This window comes from Typopeltis vanoorti, chromosome 19, assembly GCF_054136105.1.
Source record: "Typopeltis vanoorti isolate ZY-2024b chromosome 19, IOZ_Tvanoo_1.0, whole genome shotgun sequence".
Taxonomy (NCBI): Eukaryota; Metazoa; Arthropoda; class Arachnida; order Uropygi; family Thelyphonidae; genus Typopeltis; species Typopeltis vanoorti.
Genome location: NC_143567.1, coordinates 11,093,381 through 11,117,227, shown reverse-complemented (window position 1 = coordinate 11,117,227; position 23,847 = coordinate 11,093,381). Strand labels below are relative to the sequence as shown.

The 23,847-nt window shown below is 36.5% G+C and overlaps 1 protein-coding gene across 1 annotated transcript in view; it reads left to right on the top strand.

The window, feature by feature from the left end:
- Positions 1 to 23,847, top strand: part of LOC150095851 (protein strawberry notch homolog 1-like) — a 527,670-nt gene that overhangs the window by 74,115 nt on the left and 429,708 nt on the right. Inside the window, exon 3 of the mRNA XM_090409548.1 lies at positions 11,688 to 11,948. Within this exon, the coding sequence (XP_090265674.1) occupies positions 11,688 to 11,948 (261 nt within the window). The remainder of the gene's footprint in view (positions 1 to 11,687; positions 11,949 to 23,847) is intronic.

The following is a 23,847-nucleotide window of genomic DNA, read 5'->3' as shown; positions in this document are numbered from 1 at the left end:
TGAAACTTAAATTATAACAGACTACCATAATTTCAAAGCAGATGCACATTACAGAAGATATAATAAAAGAAAACTGTTGCCTTACGACATATCCACACACTTCTTAAAGGACCATGTTGTTGCTTCAGTAGTAGTTATTATAATTTTAGTTTATTATTTCAGCTTTTAGGCAGCAGAACACTATTCTAGGCTTGTTTCAAGTTTTTTAGGAGAAAATTGGAGCACCCAGAGGAAAAATCAACTCCAAATACTGATAGTTCAGCAATGTTCTAGCTAATGCCACTGTGGGCCAACATGTAAATTATCATCCTCAGTTCTCAGACTTCAACTGTGACTTGCATTTCCTCATTCCTAATGTCTTTCTCTCATCCTTTTTATTATACATATACAGTATTAGATAAATAGTCCTAGTTACATATGATAAATGTCTTATATGCAATTACTGTTTTCTTGGAATGTTCCTATGAACTGTTATTTAGAAGTTATCAGTGATAATAGTCAATAACAATAAGCATAACACTTCCCTTACTGTTTACTTAACTTCTAATTAATTTATCACTTGACTGATGTTCAAAACTCAAAGTAAACTATAATTAGCAACATACAGCACCACCTATTCAACAACACACCAAGAAAAAAACAGTTATACTCAAATAATTATCCTTCATTTTGACATGACTTAAATGTTTATCCTGACTACATAAACTAATTTAGATATATCAACTAACGTTCTCTCTCGTTTAACCTTTCCTCCACCTTCAACATTTATCTACATCATTCTTAAAGTTTTTCACTCACTTTTGCTTTCTATAACAATTGGGAAAGAGCATTCTATAAATTCTGTCCCAGCTAATGATAATAATATAAGGAGATCATGTTATAACATGATCCACTCATATTGCTTCTTATTATGCCACTAATAGTTTCAACAAGTGTAATAGAGTTGATATGTATGTTACATTTACAATGACTTAATTTATATTAGCTTCAGTTAAGTCTCTGCTCCTTCTCCTGTTAAGTCATACAAATGAAAGTTAATGAATCTAGATTTTAATTTTTATGATGTAATCCTTCAATACTTTTTGAATCTTCTCTACATACTTTCAGTTCTTTAAATGCCCATTAGAAGTCTGTATGTGAGAGCTATAATCTGTGATTGACCTGATCAGAGACTTGTAAAACCTCTTCCTTGCAGTTCATGCTTCTTTTAATTAGGCTAACAACCCACAGTGTGTTACTTCTTACAAATATGAATCTGAACTTAAATTCCTTATCCACCATAATATTGAGATGTTTATATTTAGTGACACTTTCCAAATCTTTCCAATTCAGTTTGTATTCATTTGTCCCACTTGATTATCAAATGCATTTTCATTTCTCCAGACTAAATTTTAAATTTCTACTTCCTTGTTCAACCTTAAGATCATGCTGAAAAGATTTTTCAGGTTATCAGGATAATTCACTACATTACTCAATTTCACATTGTCAGCAAATAAAATTTTTTATTATTAGTCCATAAATCTAAATCATTGAGGAATATGTCTAATAACATGTCCCAAACTAAACTCTGGAGATGCAACTCCTAACTGTCTGACTCCTTTGAACATTACTTCTATGAAATTCTTTTTGACCTGGTTACATTAAGGTCATTTTCAGGAAACCATCTAACACCATATCATTGTAAGCTACATAATGCCTCTAAGTTAGAATTCCATCTCGCCTCTGCAGTGATATTGTTCATGCCTGGTACATTGTAGGACTGCTATCCTATCCCAATGGCTTTAACAGGCCTTTAAGGCCCACAACCTTCCAAGCATGCTTGGATTTCGTAACCGAAATACGAGGATAGAATGGTCACTCCTATGCCTCAAGGTATTCTTGGCTGTATCGCTGTGTGTTCAAGGGGCCGGTTTGCCTGCTTGCGGGATGAAAAACACCAGATAAACTGGCGGAAAAAGACCGGCTAACTTGGCTATGGCTGAGGAAGATCCTTCAGCTCCTCACGTCTCCGACGGGAATCGAACCTAGGACACTCCTTCCCCAGGCATATGGTTGCGAAGCGCAAAGCCACTAGGCTAACCGCGCAGACCTGTAGGACTGCTAGCCGGAGTTACTTTCGCACTGTTACAGTGTGATTGATTTTTTGCATTTTAAATAAAATTAATAAATAATTAATGATCATCCAATCAAAATAATTCTTATTTTTGACATCTGGTTATTGTACTCCAAATACTATCTATGTACTGTGACTGCATTCCTCTTGAATAATTTCTGCTATTATTTTGTCGCTGCTTTTCATTTGAATGATTTAAGCAATTACTCTAGACATTCAGAATATCTCTTTTCTTCGGTTTTTATGAGAGAAACTTAGAGTACTTTATGGTACTTTTTTTTTTCATAAAAAGTATAGTACTCTTTCCTCCATTTCTTTCCTCTCTTCAATAACCTCCAGAACATTTTGCCATTTTCATACTTATTTTTTTCTTATGTTATACATCAGTTCAGTTAAGACTGATTGTGGCAGAGAACACTACACCACCTTAACCACTATATAATCCATAATCAATGCACTACATTTATAAACTGCCTACTGTGCTGTCTACTACCCTACTCATTTTTCTGTTCCCTGGCTGATTTGCCTGTATGCAAGATGAAAATCCCGAGTTTCTTGAAAGAAAAACCCTGCTGCTTGCATATGAAATCAACTAACTTATCTTCACTCGAAAATAGCCACATAAATATTCCTTCCGATATGATGAGAATTAAACTTGATCCTAGAGGTGAGTGTCATATTTCATGACACAGCCATCTTTTAACAAGACAACACACTTTGTTATCAAGCTCATACAACTATGGAGTGGTTAGAGGAACATAACAAATTCACCACATTGCCTTTGCCCTCGAACTCTCCTGACTGTAATCTAATTGAACATGTGTGGGATGTGTTAGAATGGGCATGTGAGAATTGCATGCACCAATGTGCAACAGTTACACAAGTCGCTTACTAGTACAACAGCAGGCCAGTTCGACTCATTTCAACATGCATCATTCTCCTACCTTGCTTCGCCTGGGGTTCCACAGCTGGAGACCAATAAGGGTACCCATGATGACAACCAAGCATCGCAAAAGAGCATGAAGCCCTATCCCCTGGTTGCACAGTTGGGGTTCAACAGGCCAGTGGGTGTGTCCTAACATGCCCTATATCCATTGGTTATCATCCCACAAACACTGAATGGTGAATGCTTCAGGGACCTGTTAGCTGACTGTATCTGCAGGAGGTCTATGCACCTTGTTATTGGGCTTGTACAACTACTGAGTGGTTAGAGGAACACAACAAATTTTCCACAAGCCGGAAAATTTGTTGCCTTTGCCCCCAAACTCCCCTGACTGTAACCTAATTGAACATGTGTGGGATATGCTAGAATGGGGTGTGAGAACTGCTGATCCTCCTCCATGAATGAGCATGAACTGTCAACTGACAATTTCTGCAGCGGACATGGGTCAGGTTACATGCATGGAGGATGTTCGACATCTTGTGGAATCTGTTCCTAGGTGCCGCGAACTGTGATTGCACAGAGAGGTGCACGAAAGTGTTATTAGGTGGGTATTCCTAATGCAAAGCTAACTCAGTGTACATCCGTGTAGTCTCTCAGGGTTAACTTGCAAAGAGTTTTCAGTATAATTCCTCCTGCTTCGTGAACTTCTTAAGGACCAGTATTTGTATGTTTGAGTCTATTGCTCACCTCTGACTAAATCCCTGGTACTCAGTTGATGCACCTTTATCAGGTTGATATCAGGGAACTTTGCTGAAATCAAAGTAAGTTATGTCATATCCATTGCTTCCCACTATTTCCATAACTTATAAATTACCAGATTTGTCAAATTGACTGACATTTACTGAACTATTTGTGTTTCTCAGTGAGCAAACCCTATGAAGTCTCTACTGGATACAGTTCCTAATTAATTTTTCACGTTGTCAAGTTATCCTATGACTAATTAGCCGATGGTTCTCTGTTTTATACAGTGTTTCCCCCTTATGAATTGATATTATCTTTGTCAGTATCCATCAGTAAATATAATTCCTAATTTTAATACTTAATCAGAAATAGTCATTAAATAGTTTAATTATCACCAAATACCAAAGGCAATCTAATATATCATCTCCAGCCTTGTTAGTTGCATGAGATTTTAAAATATCAGCAAACCACTTAACCTGTATTAGATAGAAGTGAATTTTTTGTATAAATACCTACATAGAGAACCAGGTGTCATTACTTATTTAATGACAGTTATTGCCCACAAAAACTCATAAATTAAAGATGCAAGAAATTATATTTTTGTTTTCATCCTTTATTAAAGTGTAAGCAAACAAAGTTTATGTGTGAAATCACAAAAAGACTGGGCTACTTGTATATAGGATATGTGTTGCATTATGGATACTAAAGCAATTGATACAAGTAGCTCAGTCACGAAGTGACTTCATGTGCAAGCTTTGTTTGCTTACATTTAGATAAAGGATGAAACCAAGAATATAATTTCCTGGTATCTTTAATTTATAGTATAACCAAGTGAAAAAAAAATTGCAACATCTATCTCTAATCCAGAGTATTTTAGTAATAAGGTGGGACACCTTTTGACTACTTGTATATGGAAATATGACTTCTGCATCACTTCAACCTTGGTATCACTGATTTTCAAAGTCCTTTTTAGGACTTCCAGGGTAACAAGTGGCAATGCTGTAGCCAGTGAAGTTTTAACTGAGGCTCGGCTATTGCTGTTACCCAGCCATGACTAGAGCTTTTAGCTCAATAACAACCTATCCACACAGATTTTCTTCATTCTGATGACGGGATAAAGAGCCAAGGACTCAGTCCATCTCCCAGTTCTTTTAAGAACTTAAGAACCTTGGTATCACTTATGGGTAGTGTACCTTTCCCATAATGCATAGCATTATGGGAAATGTATATGTCTGTAAGAATATGTGTGTTGCATTATGAGGTACTAAGGCAATCAATGTGAAGTCATTAGCCTCTATATACAAGTAGCCCAGTCATGAAGTGACTGGGCTACTTGTATATAGACGCTAATGACTTCACACATGCAAACTTTGTTTGCTTACACTTGGATAAAGGATGAAACCAAGATATAATTTCTTGGCATCTTTAATTCATAGTATAATCAAGTGAAAAAAAACTTTCAACAACCATAGAAACTTGGTTATCATTGCCATATATTTGTAGTCAGTGGCTATAATCCTTATGATATAGACATAATACTTTCTATTTTCATCATTGTATCCTTGGTCATCTGCAAATAGCTGAAGTTCTTCATAAATATTATCTCTATGCCATTTTTTAAACACGCATTATACTAGTAGTCATCCATTTACACAACCTGGAGTTTATAAAGATTCAAATACCAGAATGCCTGAAACTTGTCTTACTTAGACAGATTTACAGACAGAACTATTAACATCTACCATTGAGATTATAAAACTGCTGTATTCACTATCATCATTATGACAAGTCGTAATGGCAGACCATGCTATGGATTTCTGAGAGACTGTTTTTAATCAGCGTGAAAGCTTCTAACCTTAATTATGGCTACATTAATACACCAAAGATTTAGGAGAATGTCAGAATAGATATGGTTATATGAAGATCATATCTTGTCTTGCTTTTCTTCTTCTTATCCAACTCCTAGTTATCCAACACCATGATAGGACATTAAATACAAAATTAATAACGGATAAACTCACGTAAAATGATTATTTAATAGTATAATTTTTGCTTGTGTGTCACAGGCATCCTCAGTACATTTTAAGCTCAAATTAAACAATAACTGACAATTCCAAAAAGCGCCACCTAAGTAGCTAGTGTGTAAGATATCTAAAAAGGTCAATAAATTTCCTAAGAAAAAAAAAAATTATATATACAATAAAAAGTTGGGAAAGATTAGCTGAATTATAAAGTACTATCTCCCATAAAGGGGATAGACGTAAACCATCAGATCTGTTTAAGTTAGGCGAGTAAAGTAAAGTTTCACATGTTTCTTTATAAAGCCGTTCCACGAGAAACCGACTTTTGTGGACTCTTGTCTTTTTCCAATGAACTCTGTGTCTAGTGACGATGGCATGTTCTGCAAGTCCAGACTGTTCAGGTTCAAGGTATTGAATATAAGACTGGTGTTCTTCTAGCCGAATAGAGGCATATCTTCCTGTTTGTCCGAAATAAGATAATCCACAAGAGCAAGGAATCTGGTAAACACCTGGATAATTAAGATGTGGAATCTAATGGTTTACATCTATCCCCTTTATGGGAGATAGTACTTTATAATTCAGCTAATCTTTCCTAACTTTTTATTGTATATATAATTTTTTTTTTATTTGTTAGGAAATATTGACCTTTTTAGTTATCTTACACTAGCTACGTAGGTGGCGCTTTTTGGAATTGTCAGTTATTGTTTAATTTAAGCTTAAAATGTACTGAAGATGCCTGTGACACACAGGTGAAAATTGTACTATTAATTAATCTTTTTATGTGAGTTTTTCCGTTATTAATTTTGTATTTATATGTCTGCTCACGGTTTGCCATTATTAAAACTGATAGGACATTAGTTCCTTTTACAATTATAATTTGAATAGTTTCCACAACTCTGGTTGATTGCTCTTATTTTGTAACAAACAATATGTTTTTTGCTTTGAAGATGTTGATTGATGTTGAAGAGCATTTTGTACATTTACATCATATATGGAAGGATTTTGATTTGTGTTGGATGGAATTTTATATTTGTATGATTGATAATTGTATCTTTATTAAAGTAAAATATATTCACATTAGTTGACAAATAAGATAGTTATATGCTACACTTGAGAAAGCAATCTGTAAGCAGGATGATACTTTTAAAAAGCATCTTTATTATGTAGATATTATAACAATTCTGGGATCATTCAAAATGCTTATATGGAATCAATTTCCATGAAAACAGCAGAATATCACTTGTAAAATTTAGTGGGCTTTTTATAGTGAAAAAATTATTAATATTTTTTTTGGGGGGGGGGGATCTCAAATTTAATAATGGGAACTTTACATATTCTACCATAACTGCATATATTTTTCATAATAAAAGTAGAATAAATAAAAAAAAAACATAATAGACATATTAGAATGATAATAAAAAAAAACACAATTGTGAAAATAATCAAATGATTAAACTTTGATGTGCAGTAATAAAATTATGATTTTTCACTATTTAAAAGTAAGTTATCGAATAGTAAATGATTGTTGAAGGTATAACAGTCATATTGGTGGCTTAATGGATTGTATACAGCACTCAGAAAGGATTAAAACAGAATTTAATACTTCCTATATTTCGTCTCAGTCACTGAGACATCTTCAGGGATTACAAAAAACTAAGGTAACATATACACAAATACTACACAATACTAAGCCCAACCATATGGGTGACTCTAAAGTCCTAACTAGGTGGAGCGCTCGCTAAGGATGGTTGTAGGTGGCCTGGAATGTTGACAAATGTTGACCTGAGCCCCTCTCAAACCATCTATCTGGCAAAGATATGTAGATGATGTATTCTCTATTTAGCCTCATGGCCCAGACACATTGGACTCCTTCCTCAGTCACTTCAACAGCCAACATCCAAGAATCCAGTTTATGATGCAAAAGGAAAAGAACAATTGTTTACCCTTCCTAGACACCTTAGTTACACGCCTTCCTAACGGTACACTTTCCTTCACTGTATATAGAAAACCTACGCACACAGGCAGATACATTCACAAACTCTCCCACCACCCCGCTCAACAATATGGCATTATTAAAACTCTAACCAAGAGAGCCCACAATCTTTGTTCCAGTGGAACTTCCCTTACAACTGAGCTTGACCATATACTTAACACTTTCCTCTCCAATGGCTACAGCGATCACAGTATTATAAAAATAATCAGTTCCTCCCCCATTCCTTGGTCTTCTCTTCAGAAAGAGTTTGGAAATGCCATCACCATACCCTACATCCATGGCACATCAGAAAAAATAGCCAAGATTTCAAAAAAGTGCAACCTACACACAGCATTTAAGCCCCACCACAAACTTGCTACCCTTGTCCATTCCACAAAAGATCAGCTCTCTCAGTCCCTGGAGTTTATAAAGTACCCTGTTCCTGTAAGCTGGCATACTTTGGACAGACAGACAGATCAGCAACCATCCGCCTGGAGGAACACAAGTCATACATCTGCAACCATGACTATGGTCAGTCAGGCTTGGCTGACCATGTCTTGGATACAACCCACAGGTTCTCATGGAAAAAACCACCATGCTCCACCACAGCAAATTCAAAAAAGAGAGACTATTTTAAGAATCAGCAGCAGCTCTCAGAAATTAACCAAATCTTAATAAATACTGTTGCATTAAGCTTCCTAAGATTTGGGAAACACTTATTTCCATAGATCCCACCTTACATTCCATGCCTCCTGCAACTGCTCTTAGAGGCCTCTCCACCTAGTTAGGACTTTAGAGTCACTCACATGGTTGGGCTTAGTATTGTGTGGTATTTGTGTATATGTTACATTAGTTTTTTTTGTAATCCCTGAAGATGTCTCAGTGACTGGAACGAAATATAGGAATTATTAAATTCTGTTTTAATTCTTTCTGAGTGTTGTATACAATGGAAGGTATAACAGTGTGTTGTTCATACTTAATCCTCTTCTTTTATCTTTTACGGTGTCAAGATCTTTTTGAACTTTGTAACCCCAACTATCCTCGATGATAAGGTGGTTAACCCTGTGCCTCCCAGTGTGTCCTGTGTAAAAACCCTAGTTTCCAGGTGGGGGAAAAACTGCCCTACCTCCATGTGAGACCGGCTCTCATTTTTTGTCAAAAGAGACCAGATGAAGTTCCTCACGTCACTGATGGGGAATCAAACCCAGCTCTTTCTGACCAAAGGACTTCATCTATATCAACTGGGTTACAGAGGCTTTGTGTTATTCATTATAATAAATTCATCAAAATATAATCCTTAAATTAATCAACCAAGTCGATTAATTAAGAATGATTAAATTACATCTGTTTTTTGCAAACCTTCCTTGTCTATTCAGTATAGCCATCACACTATCTCAGTTCACTATCTCACAGAAATATAGTATTATTATTAAATGCCTTCTTTCAAGAGCTCATATTATCTGTTCCTTGTCCAAGTGGCTTCAAAAAATAAATTTTTGCAATCAAAAAAATGGCCAAATGATTACAATCTCAGAACAATTTAGAGCATCAACCATTTTCTTCAACTTGCTATTAGAAGAGATAACATTTATAGAATTGTTATCCCATACATTAAAGGTGTTTTAGAATGCATTTCTCATAACTTGAAGTATCTCCATCACCTTCACAATTATTAATGTTATTATTATTATGAATTCAGTTATTAATTTAATCAACTCTACGATACCATCTCCAAATGATAAATTCTGCTACGTGGACTGTATTCTTTCCACATCTCTGAAAATCAATGCTGCATTACTTCCAAGAAATAAAACAAACTGGGGCTAACAGAGCATGTGATTACTACTAATAATAATAATACTAGCCACAGGATCTTTTGGTGGAATGACACAAATTACTATACACTCCCATAAATACAGTCGCCTCTTTAAAGAAAGTTCCTCCAGTCCTTATCGATGTATTTTCCATGCTAAAACTCTGGGACATTATAGTTCATATAAGGACTATGTGATTTAATATTATATAAGATTTTTTTAATAACTTAATAACCCGTGTGTGTGTGTGTGTGTGTGTGCACACGTTCACACACACTCTTAATTTGATCTATTTCATCCTAAGAGATTTTCATTTTCACTTGGCTGTCTCATGGCTGCATACAAGGAGAGATTCTATTCTCTGTATGCACTCATGTTCATAGAACTGCATCACCTTACATATAGTTTTTAGTAGTTAAATGGTCATTTTCATTGGTATATCATTAAATATTTCATTGTATTTTATCATCTTTCATTCCCATGGGTTTTTGTATAATGTAATAATTGCTGCTATTGCATTGGAATTTTTTATGCTATAAATAGACAGTAACGGCTAGTTTTCACATTTTCATGTTGAGATTACTATGGCTAAGTTATGCGCAATTAACAACTTGAAGAAAAAATGTGATTCTTGCTTTGAATAGAGAAGACTATTTCTCTTGTGAAATAGCTAAATTGGTGTCCTGTCTATCTACTGTGGTACATCTGCTGCTGTTGAAAGTGAAAGAAACTGGATCTACTGAAAGGAAGGGGACAGGAAGAAAGCCACTGTCTACACCATGCCAAGATTGAGTTTTGAAGCAGCTCTGCCTCAAAAATCACCGTGCATTGTCTGGAGAACTTGAAATCGGACTGGGAAGAACAAATAGGAGTTGTAGCAAGTTATGTAACTGTCAGTAGAAGACTCATTCGAAAGGGACTGATAGCCAGGTTCCCTAAAAAGAAGCCCTTGTTAACCATAAAAATGAGATAGGCTCAGTTAAATTGGTGCCAAATGGATCCCTGATCAGTGGAAAAGAGTAATTTTTTCTGTTGAGTAAAAGTTTATCCTGCATTGCACCAATGGCAGACAGATAGTTCTAAGATGATCCAGGAAAAATTCAAGCCTAACTGTCTGTCAACAGGGAAATTCTCAGCCAGTCAGATGATCTAGGGTTGAATGTCGTATCATTGTGTTGGGCATTTGCATTTCACAAAAAATTAGTAAATGCACAAGTGTACCAGAAAATTTTAGAAATGCTGCCTACTATCAGAGACAACTTTACAAAACAACGAACTGCATCTTTCAGGATGACTGCCCCTTGTCATAGGGCACAAAGTATAAGTAATGCTATTATAACCCTAAAATGTACAATAAGATTGATTTTAGTACTTAAAAAGAACTTTAATTTTTGTTGAAGGTTAATAAGTGGGCTCAATGAGCACTCCTTTCAGAGACTACCATGGCCAGGAAACATCCCGGATCTCAACCTCCATTGAGAATTTGTGATACCAAATGGAGACTGAAACACACACACAAAAAAAGAATCCAGAAACACCTTGGAAGCTCCAAGAAGCCATTATAAGGACATGGAAACACGAATTGACAGTTGCATCCATCAGAAAATTGATTTTGTCAGTGACCCCCTTCCCAATGTCAAGGTGCAATATAGGCAAGAGGACCTATGAAGTACTAAACAGCAAAATGGGAATACCAGTAGCTGTTTTCAAATGAAATTTGTCAAGTTTGTTGTCATTTCCTAATTATGTCACATCTGGTACTAAAAAGAGCCACATATTAATCAAAAGTAAAAATGTTATATTTTCTTCTTCATTATTGGTGACAGTTATTGTGTTATCCCTTTTCAAACAGGCATTCAAATTAAATTACCAAAAAACATTGTTACAGTAGGTGATGCAGTTTCTCTGAACATGAGTGTACCTGCATTGTTGAATTATTAATTTCCAACTGTAATACAGTGATGGTAGTTCATAATACATGAATTGAAACATCAGTAATTTTATCATTATTAAATTAATCAACTGTGTTTATGCGTAACTATATTATAATTGAGACCAAGTAATGTACAGTGTTATTTATTCTTATAAATGAAATGTTTTATTGGAAGGAAAATTGTATTAATTTGTTTCTGTTTATATTTAGAGATATATGCATCCTTCCATGGGTTCCTATTCTCATATACCCTGGGGTGCCTATGGATTTCCTCCAATGGGATCAGTTCCATTTCCTTATTTTGATAAATCTATTGCCAATTTGATGAACTCAGCAGAATTTCTTGCTCAGATGGGAATGGCATATCAACAATTTGCTAATGGAACAGGTCAAATGCCACCAATGTTTCCTCCAAAAGACTTTGCAAACTTTCTAATGAATGGAGACAGTATTTATAGAGGTGTTAATCCTGTAAGTATTTACAGATTGAATAGTTTTAAGTTAAATTAATGCATTAAATGTAACAGTTTGTGTTTTTTAAACTGAATTCATTGACCTATTACTTACTGGGCTTTTAATTTTCCTTTGTTTTCCACTGGGAAGTTTTTCAGAGTGAATCCACACTTCTTATCATCAAATTCCTGACATGTACCCTCAAGGGATGTACAGGATATGATAGTACTACATGAAAAATTTACATTATTACTAAATTCCTATCTACAATTTTCCTCCAAATCAGTCTGTTACTTGTCAAGACTCCAACATTATCAGATCTTATATTTCTATCACATAAGGCACTTTTTACCGTATCAATCCACCTATGTCTTGTGCTTCCTCTGGGTCTTTTTCCTGCCAACCTGGCAGAGAACACTTGTTTTGCTAATCTTTCCTCCAATTCTGTTCAAGTGGACATACCACCTGAGATTAGCTCTGCTAATGCATTCCTGGATGCTGACAATGTAAAGTTCTTTCCTAATGTCCTTGTTTTTAATATGGTATTGCCATTGATGCCATCTGTTTATGCTTCTAATCTTTCTCAGGACTCTCATATCTGCAGTCTCTAGTCTTTGGTCAAGTGTTTTATTTCTAACCCAACTCTCAGATTCATAAATTAAAATTAGTTTGAACACTGTGTTAGATCTAAAATAGTCGACTTCAATTTTACATGACTTCACCATTCCAGAATCTAACAATCAACAAAAAAATATATATATATATGCATACTTATCTTTTAGCGCAGTGTAACTATGTTTTTTTTTTTGTAACAACATCTTGTATGATAAACTGTGAATTATGTGAATTTAAATTAATGTATCTATATGTCTAGCATGAATGTAAGTAAGCAAAAAGGGGCAGATATGAGAGAAATCATTAGTGAAATATTATAAATGAAAGAATGCGTATTATTCAGTACATAGGGCAAAGATCACCTTAATACTATAAGAACAGCGTAAGCACCCGCGGGCATCACATCTGAGAAGACATCATGACGCATACGTTCCCATAAACAAGAAGTCCCGTATGTTGATCGGTGAAGTCACCCAGCCTGAGACCAATGGGTGAGACAATAAGAGAAATTCAAACTCGGAAAGGTGGCGCTCTAGGGGAGCGTATAAAACCCGCAACATGGAAGTAAATCACCCTCCTTTTTTCTTGTTCCTGCATTTCTCTTTGTGTGCTCCAAGAGTTCATCGCAGTTCGACTCTCATTTTTGAGGGCTGACTTACGAAAAGTTCCGGCATGACGCTGCAGCAGATTTCGGCAAGATCAACCGTAGGCCGTCAATGAGAAGGTCATTGACGCAAAATCTTACCAGAGAGAGAGAGCGCCCAGCTCAGGTGAGCACGTGTAACCCACGTGGCGATAAGATAGAGACAACCAGAGTCGTAACAAAGAAGGAAGGACGGAAGAAAACCGATAAAGAATAGGTAAGTACTCTCACTTGTTCTAGCCTCTTTCGAGAATTGACTAACAGTGTTAAGAGAATGCATCTTAAAATTTATAATGGAAGAAAGAGTGAAGAACTAAGATTTATGTAAATGACTATGCTTTAAAAATGAACTTTAAGAAATTTCAGTTAGATAGAGATTCTGTCGTAATTAATTCGAGAGAGATTATTTATGTGCTAAAATGCATAAATATCCAATTGAGCTGTAATTAAGAATGTATTATATGTTGATATAGTGAATTTGCTAACATTTTGAAGTGAATGCATAATAGTTTTAAGAGCGAGAGAGTGAAAGAATGGTAGAAGCTAAAATTAGATTTGATAACTACTTTAACTTGTATGGCATTATATAATGAGTTTAATAAATATTTTGATTCCTTACTTACATGTGTGGGGTGCTTAAGGGTCAAAGCTGTATAACTGAGAGGAGACCTCCACATAGCCTTTAAAGGAATGCGGAGAACCGACCAGGGCTTCTGACCTAATGTCCAATCCTCACCTTCTCGTGGTGCACCCTGTTGGGTATCTACTTTGATACTAAACGAACGAGGATGGGCTGGCAATTTGGGATTTAGCCGACCAAATTGTAATCTTATTGGTTAAACCAAAATAAAAAAATGACGGTACAACATTACAAAATTTCATGCTGGCTGGGGCGTCGCCCGGTTAAACAAGGCCCCCCCGTTGTTTTCGCCAGGGAACCAGGGCGAACAGCGAAAAGTCAGCTACTGGAACAAATCTGAAAACAAACCCCAACTCAACATCACCAGAGTTAAAGATCGGTACTATCAACGTAAGAAGCCTGAATGGCAAAGAAATGGAGCTAGATGAGGAATTAGATAAGTACCAGATCGACATAATAGTGGTGACTGAAACAAAAAAGACCAAAACTGGTGAGATCTTTCTGAGCAATAAATACAAAATGTTATATTCAGGCAATGACAATCAAGGAAAAGGAGTAGCCATAGTATTCAACACAAAATACGAGGCTAATCTTCTTGAATGGCAGTCAGTCTCAAGTAGAGTAATGTGGGCAAATATGAGAATGGGGAACTGGACAATGAGACTTATTTGTGCCTATGGTCCCACAGAAGGTTCTACTAAGGTAGAAGTGGAGGAATTTTTTGACGCTTTAGAAAAAGCAACTGACACAATGAAAAAGGAAAAGTTGGTCCTTGTTGGGGATCTAAATAGCAGAGTAAGAAATGATTGTGAGACATACAAAAATATTTTGGGAAAATTTGGAGAAAAGAGCAAAGCTAATAATAATGGCAAATATCTGTTGGATTTCTGCTCAGGACATGGACTAACACCATGTTCCAACATAAAAATGTGCACAAATTGACATGGAGAGAAGAGGCTATGAATAAGAAAAGTCTCATTGACTATGTTATTGATGATAGTGATGTTTTCTCCCTGGTGCAGGACACCAGAGTGTACAGAGGATTTGAAATTGGAAGTGTTCACTATTTATTCTTGAGCAGGATAAAATTTAATTTCATATTGAAAAGAATAACATGCAAGAAAGTTTTATAGCGAATAAAAGTTGAGCAGCTCTCAGATGTGAACTGTAGACTAAAATACAGAAAGATTATTGAAAAGAAAATGAAAGAGTTTGAGAACAGGAATCAAACCTTGGAGATTAAGTGGCAAACTCTGAAGAAAACATTGATTGATTCTTCCAGAGAGGTATGTGGTGAGGTTGTGTACACAGATAAAAAAATCAGAACTCCCTGGTGGACACAGGAAGTTAAAGAGGCAGTGAAGGAAAAGAAGAAAGCATATCAAAAGTTCCTGGCAAATAAGTCAGCTTTTACTCTTACGGAATACAGAGACAAATGTAAGAAAGCTAAACAGTGTGTAAAACTAGCTAAACAAGTGGGAGGACTTTGGCAAGAATATAGAAAATAAATATCAAGAAGGTGGCAAAATATTCTGAAGGTTGTTGAAGAAGCTTAGGAATGGAGTAAAGAGTGCTGTAAAAGGAGTTAGAGATGATAAAGGTGACATGAAAACAGGAGAAAGAGATATCCTTGAAGCATGGAGTAATTACTTTGAAAAACTGCTAAATGAAACAAGCAGTGATGACAGCACAGTGATAAAAAACACTGACCAGGCATGCAGTCAGGAATACATATCCATACTTGAAGTAGAAAAAGCCATCAAAGGCTTGAAATGTGGAAAGGCAGCTGGAGTAGATGATATTCGACCAGAAATGCTGAAGTATGGTGGTATAAAAGTCTTACAATGGCTGCACTGCATAGTTCAGAAAGCTTGGACAGAGGGACGAATTCCCAATGATTGGAGTAGAGCTCTCATAGTACCCATATATAAAAAGGGAAATAAAACTGAATGTGAGAATTACAGAGGTATTTCCTTACTGAGTGTTCCTGGCAAGATCTATGCAAGTATACTTGAGAAACGGTTGAGAAGAATTGTGGAAGAAAAGCTTGGTGAAGAACAAGCTGGATTCAGGCTAAATAGAGGCTGTCAGGATCAGATCTTCACTTTACGACAAATAGTCGAGAAAGCATGGGAATATAACAAAGATCTGTATTTAAGTTTTGTCGATTTGGAAAAGGCATATGACAAGGTGCCAAGAGAGAAGCTGTTCAATACGCTGCAGTTATATGGTGTCAGTGGGGCATTATATCAAGCAATACTCAGTCTTTATTTGAGTTGTAAGTCAGCAGTTAGAATTGAACGAAGTACATGAAGATAGTTTAATGTTAAATCTGGTGTGAGACAAGGATGTACATTATCCCCTCTGTTATTCATTATCTATATGGATCACATTATGAAGGAAAGTGGTATTAAACCTGATATCAAAATTGGAGATGTTAATGTCAGCTCTTTGCTTTATGCGGATGATGTTATACTTCTAAATAAATCTTCTACAAGTCTGCAAGATTCTCTGACTAAATTGAATAGCTGTTGTAATAGATATGGTATGAAGGTACCATATTGAAAATGTCAACTGTGTTGTGAATGGAGAACCTGTGGAACAAGTAAAACATTTCAGCTATTTAGGCACGATTTTTACTGAAGATGGTAAATTAAATATAGAAATAGACAACAGAATCAGCAAAGCTGGTATGGTGGGAAGTCAATTGAATAAATTCATATGGAATAAGAGAGAAATTAGTTGGAACACTAAATTAGCTGTATACAAGACACTGTTCAAACCAGTTTTAACTTATGGATCTGAGAGCTGGGTCAGAAGTAAAACACTTGACCAAAGACTAGAGACCGCAGATATGAGAGTCCTGAGAATGATTAGAGGCGTGAACAGATGGCATCAATGGCAATATCATATTAAAAATGAGGATATTAGGAAAGAACTTGACATTGTCAGCATCCAGGAATGCGTTAGCAGAGCTAATCTCAGGGGTATGGTAACTTAAACAGAATGTGTGAGGAAAGATTAGCAAAACAAGTGTTCTCTGCCAGGTTGGCAGGAAAACGACCCAGAGGAAGACCAAGATATAGGTGGATTGATACGGTACAAAGTGCCTTAGACGATAGAAATATAAGATCTGATAATGTTTGAGTCTTGACAAGTAACAGACTGATTTGGAGGAAAATTGTAGATAGGAAGTTAGTAATGATGTAATTTTTGCATGTAGTACTGTCATATCCTGTACACCCCTTGAGGGTACATGGCAGGAATGTGATGATGATGATGACTTACATGTGTTTGATCGTGATGACTGACCCTGATCCTTCATAAAACATCGAACCTATGATCGTGTGTGTGTGCGGGAATACCCCAATTGAAAATAGTAGGTGACGACTGCAAATAAATTAAAATAGGCCAGAGAACCCAAGGCTTCTAAGAATTCAGTTAACATTATTAGTGGCACCTGATATTCTATGATTACCTTAAAGGCTGAGTTTATCTCTAACCTTTAAGGTTAGAGATAAACTCAGAGATAAACTTTGAGATAAACTTTATCTCTAACCTAAAGGCTCAGGCTGGCGCAGATAAAAAATAAATTTTGCCTGAGTGACCAGGATAACTCATGGAATTCAGGGAACAGGTAGTTTCTGGTGGCTCTTAAAAGGTTAAATTACCTAAGAAAAGATATAAGAGAAGCGAGACATAACGTTAAAATTAATATTAATGAAGATCAATTAACAATGGTGCAACCGACTTAACAAAGAGGTACATGTGATAGGATTTGATATAGCGGCTGAAGTAGGAAAGGATAAAGTTAAATATATTGCCTCGATATATCAATATCAGAGATATACGATGCAACAACTGTCTTGTATACAGCTAATTTAGTGTTTTGACTAATTTCTCTCTTATTTCATATTAATTTATTCGGTTCATACCAGCTTTGTTGATTCTGTTATCTATTTCCATTTTTAATTTGCTTTCTTCACTAAAAATTGTGCCTAAGTAGCTGAAATGTTTTACTTGTTCTATAGGTTCTCCATTCACAATGCAGTTGATATTTTCAGTGCTTTTGCCTATTTTCATTGTCTTTGTCTTGTTATTGCTGACCTTTATACTATTTCTATTACAACAGTTATTCAATTTAGTCAGGATAGCTAGATAATGATTTCCAGTTTAATGTGGTAAAGTGTAAGGCTGTACACTTTGAAATGAAAAGAATATAAACTGTTTATTGCTTTGTTGGAATTGGACTGCAAGAAATTAAAGATGACTGGAATTGGAGCAGTGGTTTAAAATCAATTCATGTTTAGAGGATACAGTGTAAAAGTTAAGAGAAAACAGTTCATGTTATCACTGGGATGTTATAGTAACAAGTAGAGATGAGGTGTTTATTGATATGACTACGTCATGGCATGCACACATTTGGTTGCTTGAGTTTGTAGAAATTTTGAAGCAGTTGTTTGGGTTTCTTGTGGAGGCAAGTGACCAAGATGGTAAGATCTGTAATGATCTCCTTATAAGGATAGATTGATGATTTATGGGTTGCAGAAATTGGTTTGAGAGTACAAAAGAGTGGATATGATAAACATATGTTACCAAAAGGTTCTATAATATTGATGTAGAAGATTCATTACATGGGAAGAAGGAAGAGACTAGGAACAACTATACATAAAATAGCACAGAATGCAGTTTGCAAGAGTATGAATTTTTGTTTGGTGGCTAAATCCATTGTGTGGAATGGGTTTAGCCACTTGCAAGCTTAGTCATTGAATGAGTTTGAGAAGAGACAGGAATTGTGTGAATAAGGATAGATGTAAATATTGTGATATAAGTGGAAGATATAATGATAAAATTATAAAGTATCGAAATGATACATATATAAGAAAAATTGTATAATATTTGTAGAAATTTAGCTAGGTTTCCTAGCCGTTGTCAGTTTTTCCTGTGGTAGTGTTATTCCATCTTTATAATTTTATCGTTATGTCTTCCGTTTATGTCTCAATATTTGGATCTATTTGTGTGCTTTATGGAGAGAATATTTTTAAGAAAGCATCTGGTTTGTGAAAAGAATTGGTGAAAAAGAGTTAAATATATCAATAGAATAACTATTTTAAAAAGTTACAGGAGTGCACAGTTCATTGGAGTTTTTTGTTATATGCAAGCACATTGCATGTACTGGCATGCAGGTAATTCTTTGTTAATCAGATTCATGAGAAGAAAAAAACAACTGGTTTTCATTTATTGATGCATTACTTCTATTACTGCGGAATTATCTGATATTTTATCTTTTGAGGAATGCAATACTTTTTATGGAATTTCCTCTGACTCAGCGTAAAAAGTTTTTATGACAAACAACATCCTATTCAGAAATTTTGATCAATTTTAAATAAAAAGGATCTTCTGCCTAGAACCCATACTGACACCTCAAGAATCGTTACTAATATTTCACGCCATCCTTTATCTAATGAAGAAATCTCACTGTTGTCAAAAGGATAAGATTATGCTGTAGCTCTAAAATTCATTCCTGCTATGGACTTTTTTTAGTATTGATAAAGGCCTTCATAAATTCCTATATTCCTTGGCAAGTAAAATTCATTTTCCAGTAGCATATATTCTGTTTAAATCCATAACTTTTTACAGCAGTCTATTGAAAAATGATATTTATCTCTATTATCTCTAAATCTAATTATCTATGTTATCTCTAAAACCAATAATAACATAGTCATTGTTAAAGTAGACACACCCCAGAATCAAGTTCACCCTGGAAAAAGAGGTAAACAACAGCTTTCCTTTTCTAGACACACTAGTTACCTGCCAGCCTGATGGAACCTTGGTTTTCTCAGTTTATAGAAAACCCACCCATACAGGCAGTTACATTCACCAACAATCCCACCAATATGGAGTTTTCAAGACACTATACAACAGGGCTAAATTAATCTGTTCAGTTGTAGTTCGTGATAGAAATAACTATTTCTAAAAACTTAATCATCTGCTTGTCCACAGGATTTTGTATGCTAGACTCTTCATGTGGCCCTAGACAAAAAAAAAAAAAAAAAAGTCCAGTGAAGTTAATACTGGTGAATTTGCAGACCATGCCATGCCACTGAGTCACTTCTGCCAATCCATCACCCACCAAACAATTGGTGGAGGTAGTGTCCTGTCATGCGAAAAGTGTGGTAGTGCACCATCCTGTTGAAACCACTTGTTGCTTAATGTTCAATGGTACATCTTTCAACAATATGGCAGTGTCTCTTGCAGGAATGTCAAGTACATGGGACTGTTCAGGTGGGGTGGGAGAAGATATGATCCGATCAACTCATCACCTGTGGTGTGTGCCCACATGTTGATGGGAAACTTGTTCTGGAATCCATATCAGTGAGTAATATGAGGGTTGTCCCTGGACCAAATGTGGCTGTTTTGGTAGTTCCACATGCCTTCCCTAGTGAATACAGCATAATTGGTGAAGAACACTAGTTCTGGGATTTTATCATATTAATCTAGAGGGTATTATACAAGATATTTCAAAATACTCATTACAAACTAGGGTATGTAGAAGAGTTAGGGTAGATCATATTTTGATTAGCAACCCGTGTCCCCAACTGTGTCCTGCAAAAAACGTAAACATCAGACACAGGGTAATAACAACTGAACCACCTGCAGAACTCAACCCATGGTGTAAAATCGGCTGGGCACAGTGCATGAACCTTCTAATCCCAGAAGGGAGTGTAGCTGATCAGCATGCAGAGCCCACAGGGTGCTGGAGTGAGGGACACCCATGGCATGTGCAGTCTCTTGGATACTTACAGAAGGGTTCTCCTCAACCCGATGAGGCACCTCCTCATCGAAGTCTGTGATATGGCAAGTCGTACGATGGAGTTGGACGATGTGGAAAATGCTGTGCATAACAATGGGCAGCCCTCCCATTACATTGAGCTTTGCCATACATTAACATCATGTTCACATAGTTGGCATTTGTATAATTTACCATTGTTCATTAATGTGATGTGTGTCAATGCGACATCATCACTAGGGAGAGGAGTTTATGGTTTCGGCATGAACCCAACCTGAGGGGGTGATCCAAATTGTTGATTGTGAGGACTCTACCAGAACGAGTGAATTTGTTTGCTGATCAACTGTTTGTTGGGGTTGAGCCCATGATAAAATTATGTAAACATTCATTCCCTAGTCAGCGTAAACCATCCCTGATGTTAATGGTCTGATCTGATACCAGTGGCTGAACTCTGTCAGCACATACCTGGATATGTTTCTGACCTGTAAGACTGCAAAATTAGGCATTGGTTGCTAATCAAAACCTGATCTATCCTGACCCACCCCCCACATACCCTAGAAGTTTGTAATGAGTATTCTGAAACACCCTTTAGTAGAAGGTAAAAAGAAAAGAACCAGAGGCCATCCCTGGAAGTTATTATAAGAGTTTGGAAGAGTGACACGAGCAGGGCCATATTTACACTTTTCGGGGCCCAAGGCACTAGAGTCTAGCACCTCAGGCTCCGAAGTTTTAAGGAGATTTACAGTACACGAGAGTATTATTATTATGTGACACCTCCAGGGAGTCCAAAGACTCATCAAGGGAAGGCACCTACTCTATAACCCTCAGTCTTCACCACTCACTTCACCAACTACAGCAAACAGCGATCATCATCCACATGTGCCATCTGCTGCCCACCATCACCGCTATTAGTATTTTCACAGATAAACACAAACATCCATGCTCACGATGGGATTTGAACCTGCAGCCATTTGGCTGGAGAACCAGACAAAAACCTTAAACAGGGCAATATATATCATGTTGGAGGCTTAATGGATTGTATACAGCACTCAGAAAGGATTAAAACAGAATTTAATACTTCCTATATTGTGACTCAGTTACTGAGGCATCTTCAGGGATTACAAAAAAAAAAAAACTAATGTAACATATACACATATACCATACAATACTAAGCCCAACCACGTGGGTGACACTAAAGTCCTATCTAGATGGAGCATCCTCAAAGGGCGGTTGTAGGTGGCCTGGAATGTAAGGTGGGATCTTTGATAAGTGTTTCCTAAATCTTAGGAAGCTTAATGCAACTGCATTTATTAAGATTTGGTTGATTTCTGAGAGCTGCTGATGATTCCAAAAATAGTTTCTCTTTTTTAAATTTGCTGTGGTGGAGCATGGTGGGTTTTTCATGAGATCCTGTGGGTTGTATCCAAGACATGGTCAGCCAAGCCTGACTGACCATAGTTGTGGTTGCAGATGTATGACTTGTGTTCCTCCAGGCAGATGGTTGCTGATCTGCCTGTCTGTCCAAAATATGCCAGCTTACAGGAACAGGTTACTTTATAAACTCCAGGCAATGAGAGAGGAGGGATCTGATCTTTTATAGAACGGATAAGGGTAGCAAGTTTGCGGTGGGGCTTAAATGCTGTGTGTAGGTTATACTTTTTAAAATCTTGGCTATTTTTTCTGATGTGCCATGGATGTAGGGTATGGTGGTCGCATTTCTAAACTCTTTCTGAAGAGAAGACCGGGGAATGGGAGAGGAACTCATTATTTTTTTTAATACTGTGATCACTGTAGCCATTGGAGAGGAAAGTGTTGTGTATGTGGTCAAGCTCAGTTGTAAGGCCTGTTCCACTGGAACAAAGAGCTAAAGATCAACTTTCATTCCAAAAAAGCCCTCCGCATATATAACTGCGCCAGCTTTGCACTACTGCAAGAACAAATCGCCGCTACTTGTGCCACCCTCTTCGAGACGAACGCTACCATTGGCTGCTTACAATATGAGCTCTCCACTATACTTAACCCTGAACTTTGGTCTATTCTCTCTGGCATCTCAGAAGCTTCTGCACAGAAAGAATTTCAAAAAATAAAAAATAAATATATCAAGAAATATAACAACCTGTGTAAAGCCAACTGCAACTGCAAATTCAATTGCTCCGGACAGTAGTTAACCTATCTTCCAAAAGACTCAACGATGATGCCGCCAGTTCCCTAAGCCTCGCCACAATTTTGCGGTCGCTCCAAAAGAAGTGCCGGTGCTTGATGTAATGTTTAATATCAAACGCGGGATCTATCGCTTAGCTCCGGAGATAGCAAATAACATCAGACCTGACGTCGCCAACATCCTCGTCCAGTCTTCGTTTCCAAAAAGTAATAAAGTAATTTATCGTCTCCCCAATGCACTGCTCTCATGAAATTATGGAAAGAAAAAAGTATTGTCATCACCAGAGCGGATAAAGGTAATGCCACAGTCGTTCTTAATGCTACGGAATACAATTGAAAAATGGAGATTATCCTCCGAGATCAATCTACCTACATCCCACTAGAACACGACCCAACAAAAACACAAGTTAGAAAATTAAACAACTTACTTAAAAATAAGTATCTTCCTGGCCCTTGGACGTCACGAAAAAACACGCACCTTTCTGCTTCCCCCACCCCCCGAATATACAGTTTACCAAAAATCCACAAACCTAATTCCCCTCTAAGGCCTCTAATAGATGCCACTAACACACCTTACTACAAACTGTTAAAACAGCTGGCCAACTCTCTGACCCCCCCCCCTCATTGGACTTTCCACATCCTATATAAAAAACTCTACCCATTTTAAAACCCTCATAGAAAATTTAACCTTAAATAACACAGACACATTGGTAAGGCTTGACATCTCCTCATTGTTTACCAATATTCCCTTAATTGATATATTAACACTTTTAGAAAACGTTTTTCCTTCTGACATCTTAGATCTCTTTTCCTTTCCATCAATTCTGGTTATTTTTCTTGGAAGAAAAAAATCTACAAGCAGATAGAGGGAACAGCCATGGGTCCCCCCCCTCTCATCTCCTCTGGCCAATTTTTATATGGAAGATTTTGAAAAATGAGCCATAGACTCAGCCCCTCTCAAACCTTCTATCTGGCTAAGATATTTAGATGATGTGTTCTCTATTTGGCCTCATGGCCCAGACACATTAGACTCCTTCCTCAACCACCTCAACAGCCTACATCCAAGATT